Source organism: Salmo salar, chromosome ssa09, assembly GCF_905237065.1.
Source record: "Salmo salar chromosome ssa09, Ssal_v3.1, whole genome shotgun sequence".
In the NCBI taxonomy this organism is placed as follows: domain Eukaryota; kingdom Metazoa; phylum Chordata; class Actinopteri; order Salmoniformes; family Salmonidae; genus Salmo; species Salmo salar.
In genome coordinates, this window is record NC_059450.1 from 104,602,366 (window position 1) to 104,609,398 (window position 7,033).

At 41.8% G+C, this 7,033-nt stretch overlaps 1 protein-coding gene across 2 annotated transcripts in view; it reads right to left on the reverse strand.

Annotated features, from left to right (window-relative positions):
- Positions 1–6,672, reverse strand: part of LOC106583733 (cysteinyl leukotriene receptor 1) — a 44,459-nt gene extending 37,787 nt beyond the window's left edge. The window contains exon 1 of one of the 2 annotated variants that reach the window (XM_045724287.1): positions 5,543–5,671. In XM_045724287.1, coding sequence (XP_045580243.1) covers positions 5,543–5,657 — 115 coding nt within the window. In that variant the 5' untranslated portion in view covers positions 5,658–5,671. Of the gene's footprint in view, positions 1–5,542; positions 5,672–6,486 lie in introns of those variants that run through there. The other variant, XM_045724289.1, reaches the window with a different exon arrangement.
- Positions 6,673–7,033: the final 361 nt, after the last annotated feature.

The following is a 7,033-nucleotide window of genomic DNA, read 5'->3' on the forward strand; positions in this document are numbered from 1 at the left end:
CAACGGAGATGATCGTGGACGTCAGGAAACAGCAGACACCTATCCTCATCGACGGGACAGTAGTGGAGAAGGTGTAAAGTTAACCTGTTGGGTCTAGGGGGCAGCATTTGCACGTCTGGATAAAAAAAATGTACCCGATTTAATCTGGTTACTAATCCTACCCAGTAACTAGAATATGCATATACTTATTATATATGGATAGAAAACACTCTAAAGTTTCCAAAACTGTTTGAATGGTGTCTGTGAGTATAACAGAACTCATTTGGCAGGCAAAACCCTGAGACATTTTCTGACAGGAAGTGGATACCTGATGTGTTGTATTGACTTTAAACCTATCCCATTGAAAAACACAGGGGTTTAGGAATATTTTGGCACTTCCTATTGCTTCCACTAGATGTCACCAGCCTTTACAAAGTGTTTTGAGTCTTCTGGAGGGAGATCTGACCGAACAAGAGCCATGGAACGGTGATGTCCCATTAGACACCTGGCGCGCTAGTTCATGTTGGGTACCCTCGTTCCAATACGTTATAAAAGAGTATGCATTCGTCCACCTTGAATATTATTCATGTTCTGGTTAAAAAAGGCCCTAATGATTTATGCTATACAACGTTTGACATGTTTGAACGAACGGAAATATCTTTTTTCCCCTCGTTCATGACGAGAAGTCCGGCTGGCTTACATCATGTGCTAACGAGACGGAGATTTTTGGACATAAATGATGAGCTTTTTTGAACAAAACTACATTCGTTATGGACCTGTGATACCTGGAAGTGACATCTGATGAAGAGAATCAAAGGTAATGGATTATTTACATAGTATTTTCGATTTTAGATCTCCCCAACCTCTCTAGTCTGTATCGCAACGCGTATTTTTCTGGGCGCAGTGCTCAGATTATTGCAAAGTGTGATTTCCCAGTAAGGTTATTTTTAAATCTGGCAAGTTGATTGCGTTCAAGAGATGTAAATCTATAATTCTTTAAATGACAATATAATATTTTACCAATGTTTTCTAATTTTAATTATTTAATTTCTGACGCTGACTTGACTGCCGGTTATTGGAGGGAAACGATTTCCTCAACATCAATGCCATAGTAAAACGCTGTTTTTGTATATAAATATGAACTTGATAGAACTAAAAATGCATGCATTGTCTAACATAATGTCCTAGGAGTGTCATCTGATGGAGATTGTAAAAGGTTAGTGCATCATTTTAGCTGGTTTTATGGTTTTGGTGACCCTGTCTTTGACTTGACAAAACATTACACACAACTCTTGTAAATGTACTGTCCTAACATACTCTAAATTTATGCTTTCGCCGTAAAACCTTTTTGAAATCGTAAAACGTGGTTAGATTAAGGAGATGTTTATCTTTCAAATGGTGTAACATAGTTGTATTTTTGAAAAATTTGAATTTTGACATTTATTTGGATTCAAATTTGCCGCTCTTGAAATGCACCTGCTGTTGATGGAGTGCACCACGGGTGGCACGCTAGCGTCCCACCTAGCCCCAAGAGGTTAAGTTCCTTGGCGTACACATCACGGACAAACTGAAATGGTCCACCCACACAGACAGCGTGGTGAAGAAGGCGCAACAGCACCTCTCAACCTCAGGAGGCTGAAGAAATTTGGCCTGTCACCTAAAACCCTCACAAACTTTTACAGATGCACAATCGAGAGCATCCTGTCTGTCAAGTAAATATAAATAAATTATTCGGAAGAAAGGCGCAGGAATGCGTAATAGGAGTTTTTATTTTACCAAATTGCAGCGTGCCGAGTAAAGGCACAGGGACAAAGACCAAATAAACACCTCTACAAAACAAAGGGTTGAGACCCAAACAGAAGAGCGAGGAGTACCTCTACCTCGAATAAATAACATAATCGCACAATGATTATCACACAGGACGAGACCTGTAATCATCTGCGCAATCCACAATGGCATGAAAGCCAAAACACACAGCAAAGGTACTCACACGACCAACGGACATAGTAACAATACTCGACAGGACAATGGTAAACCAAGGACACACTTATACAATTACTCATCACTCGGAATAGGGGCCAGATGTGCATAATGAAAGTTCCAGAGGGATCCATGACACTGTCGGGCTGTATCACCGCCTGGTACGGCAACTGCACCGCCCTCAACCGCAAGGCTTTCCAGAGGGTAGTGTGGTCTGCACAATGCATCACCGGGGGCAAACTACCTGCCCTCCAGGACACCAACAGCACCCGATGTCACAGGAAGGACAAAAAGATAATCAAGGACAAGCCACTGCCTGTTCACCCCGCTATCATCCAGAAGGCGTGTTCAGTACAGGTGCATCAAAGCTGGGACAGAGAGACTGAAAAACAGCTTCTATCTCAAGGCCATCAGACTGTTAAACAGCCATCACTAACATAGAGAGGCTGCTGCCACATACAAACTCAAATCTCTGGCCTCTTAAATAAATGGACTTAATAAAGGTATCACTAGTCACTTTAAATAACGCCACTTTAATAACGTTTACATATCCTACATTACTCATCTCATATGTATATACTGTTCTATACCATCTACTGCATCTTGCCTATTCCTATTCCATCCCCTTACATTGTGTGTCTAAGGTAGTTGTTGTGAAATTGTTAGATTACTTGTTAGATATTACTGCACTGTCAGAACTAGAAGCACAAGGATTTCGCTACACTCACATTAACATCTGCTATCCATGTGTATGTGACCAATCACATGTGATTTGATTTGGTGTATAGACATAATATGATATTTGAAATGTCTTTGTTCTTTTGGAACTTCTGTGAGTGTAATGTATACTGTTAATTTTTATTGTTTATTTCACTTTTGTTAATTATCTATTTCACTTGCTTTGGCAATGTTAACATGTTTCCCATTCCAATAAAGCCCTTGAATTGAATTGAGAGAGAGAGAGCAAGCTCAGTTGGTAGAGCATGGTGTGTGCAACACCAGGGTTGTGGGTTCGATTCCCACGGGGGGCCAGTACCAAAAAAAAATGCATGAAATTAAATGTATGCATTCAGTACTGTAAGACACTCTGGATAAGGGCGTCTGCTAAATGACTAAAATGTAAAAAATGAGAGAGAGAGAGAGGTCCAGCAGGATGAGAGAGAGAGAGAGAGGTCCAGCAGGATAAGAGAGAGAGAGAGAGAGGTCCAGCAGGATAAGAGAGAGAGAGAGGTCCAGCAGGATGAGAGAGAGAGAGAGAGAGAGAGAGAGGTCCAGCAGGATAAGAGAGGCTAAGAGAGAGAGAGAGACAGAGAGGTCCAGCAGGATAAGAGAGAGAGAGAGAGAGGTCCAGCAGGATAAGAGAGGCTGAGAGAGAGGTCCAGCAGGATAAGAGAGACTGAGAGAGAGAGAGGTCCAGCAGGATAAGAGAGGCTAAGAGAGAGAGAGAGAGAGAGAGGTCCAGCAGGATAAGAGAGGCTGAGAGAGTGAGAGAGAGGTCCAGCAGGATAAGAGAGGCTGAGAGAGAGAGAGAGAGGGAGAGCGAGAGAGAGAGAGGTCCAGCAGGATAAGAGAGGCTAAGAGAGAGAGAGTTCCAGCTTGAGAGGTCATGAAGGATAAGAGAGAGAGAGGTCCAGCAGGATCAGAGAGGCTGAGAGAGTGAGAGAGAGGTCCAGCAGGATAAGAGAGGCTGAGAGAGTGAGAGAGAGGTCCAGCTTGAGAGGTCATGAAGGATAAGAGAGAGAGAGGTCCAGCAGGATAAGAGAGAGAGAGAGAGAGAGAGAGAGAGAAGGGGTGGCAGTGATTTTCTAGTCCAGTGAGGTCACATGGTACCTAGGTTTGAAGGGACACTTTTATTATTCTTTATTTAATTTCACCTTTAATTTAACCAGGTAGGCCAGCTGAGAACAAGTTCTCATTTACAACTGCGACCTGGCCAAGATAAAGCAAAGCAGTGCGACAAAAACAACAGAGTTACACATTGGATAAAAAAATTTACAATCAATAACACAATAGAAAAATCTATGTACAGCAAATGCAGGAAAGATTAAGGTTTTTGACACTTTCTCTTGGTTTGACAATGTAAACATGTTCACCATGCCAATAAAGTCCTTTGAATTTTCTGTATTTTTATTTAACTAGGCAAGTCAGTTAAGAATAAATTATTATTTACAATGACAGCCTAGGAACAGTGGGTTAACTGCCTTGTTCAGGGGCAGAAGGACTGATTTTTACCTTGTCAGCTCGGGGTATTCGATCCAGCAACCTTTTGGTTAGCGGCAAAACACTCTAACCGCTAGGCTACCTGCTGGTTAATGGCCAAAGGCTCTAATCACAAGGCTACCTGCCGCCCCAAAAAGATGAAATGAACACCTGTAGTGTTATAGTAAATCATTTTGTGGTGTTGTTCTGCACTCTAGTTATCAATTTGTCTCCCTCTGCCATATGGATGCATTGTATGATAAACCGAGAGCAACTGGCGGCAAAAGAGCTGAGCACAGAACTCTGAGATTTACTGCAGCAGGTAACTTTGATTGTAAACTGCATCAAACCAAATCCAGTGTGCTCACGCTTGTTGGCAAACTTATGTGGAGATATGAGATCAGAGCCGTGGCGATTTTAGCATGTATATCTTGGTGCGCCCTTGGGATGCATGCCAGCAAAGCCTCTACACCACACAACACTAAACAATACATGAATTGCACTATAACGGTGACAAACGGTGCCCACAAACTGTTAAAGTCCCAACAGCAGAGTCCCAACACCTTACCACTGCTACACCTGGCTTTCAGCGGAGCCTTGTCTGGCAGCCAAACACTTCATTCAGCCTCATTTACTGCCTTTTAAAAAAACATACCTGATATGGCTGACTTGCTTAAACAAATGTGGTTTCTGCTGAAAATTGAGATGTAAAAACTATGGCATAAGGCTACGACAAGCGAATAAGAGGCAATCCGAAATTTCGATTAAGACATTAATGAGCGAGCGACAACGGACGTAGTCAATATAACTATTTGTTTAGCACTTTTGAAATGTACAGCGACAGAATTCAGAACATGGGCCATTCTTACAGTGTTCTCTCTATACAACAAGTCAGAACCATAGAATAAATAAAGGGGGCATATAAACACAAAATGAAAGCTCTTACAATATTCAATGATTACATTTCTCTAAAACAGGTTATAGGCTACATGTGCACTACCAAGTTAGAACAGAATGCGAAATTAAGAGGTGAAAATAGACTAAATTATTAAGGTGAGGCACATTAAATGCTGTTTAATTTGACACGTCAAATAACACAATTCTATTATAGAATGTTGTGTGTGCTGAATTTGCACGTGCCAAGTGCCACCACTGCTATCAGTAGCACTGTCAAAAGTGTAAAAATAAAGTTGGCAAACAAGCACACACCGGCCACGAACGATGTGTTTACAATACCGTGTTAGTGAAAATAGACCAAATTATTAGGGTGAGGCACATGGGCTACTAACAGCTTACTACACAACATACACTTAGTATTACTTTCTTAGCTACGGTATACATATCTCCCTGGCATATTACATCATAAAATACATTTTGGACTCACCTTGTGAAGGTGGTGCGGCGGTCCCTTGTGGCCAAATTTTGTCATGAAACTTTGTCATCATGCCGCCGCGAATTGAGAGCTTCGAGAAACTCCATAGTCCATAACAGTTCAGCATTATATACAGACAGTAAAAGGATGTTCAACATTGTTCAACATATAACATTAAAATTATACGTTGCTACACTGCTGTAAAACCACCAATCAGATATAATCAGGGTTCTTCTCTCTGCTGTAAAACCACCAATCAGATAACATCTGAACACATCTCAGTTCTGCAACTCAGCAGTCTGTCTGTCTGTCTGCCTGCCTGCCTATCCCTATATATGTCTGTCTGTCTGCCTGCCTATCCCTATATCTGTCTGTCTGCCTGCCTGTCCTAGGTCAGACTCACACACCTTTCCTTTCTAATCTCACACACGCTGCCCAGCCAAACACCTGGGGTGGCAGGTAGCCTAGTGGTTATAGCGTTGGGCCAGTAACCGAAAGGTTGCTGGATTGAATCCCGAGCTGACAAGGTAAAACAATCTGTTGTTCTGCCCCTGAACAAGGCAGTTCCCCGGTAGGCTGTCAGTGTAAATAAGAATTTGTTCTTAACTGACTTGGCTAGTTAAATTAAAAAAAATACAAACCTATTGGTTTACTAACACTGTGTGGGCCAGTAACCAAAAGCATTGCTCCCTAGGTGTTGACATATTTATAGCCTTAGACATGTGATCTCTGCTCAGACACTTTACCTGCTGCTGCTGAGGAAGAAGTTGTGTTCAAGTTTAAACAGTGACTGAGGGATGGCATTATCAAACAGTAGACTAAGGGTTTCCTATTGAAGTCAGAAGACCTCTTTCAAAAGGGAGCCCTGCAGCTCAATCAATGGGTAACTATAAAGTAACTCATTTAATACCATTCAGTAATCAGAGGTTTGTTCATATATACAGAGAGTTTCTTACCGTAACCTACAGACTGTTGCCTGACAGATGATAGAACCTGCTTCTCTGCTTCAGCCTCAGAGTACTGCTGCTGAGGGACACACTGATACAATCAGACAACTTCTGCTGCACCTCCTACCTAGGTCTCTCTCTCTTCCACTTCCTCTCTCGGACTCTCTCTCTCACATACACCTTCTCTCTCTTACTCTCTCTTTCCCTTTCTCCCTCTCTTATTCTCTCTCGCTCTCTTACTCTCTTAATATTTATCTTACCCTCTCCCTCTTTCTCTTACTCTCTCTATCTTACTCTCCCTTACTCGCTCTCTGACTCTCCCTCTCTTACACATACCTTTTCTCTCTCTCTCCCTCCCTCTCTATGAGTTTGTAGCTTCAACCCCTGCATCACACACACACACACACTAACTGATTAATGGACTGCTGAATGTATATGTCTTTCTCTTGCTTTGTTTGCTCTTTTCCATATTATGTCTATCTCTGATAAGATACCCAGGAAAGGGTTGAAAATAGCCCATATTAATATATGTAGCCTTAGAAATAATGTTCATGAA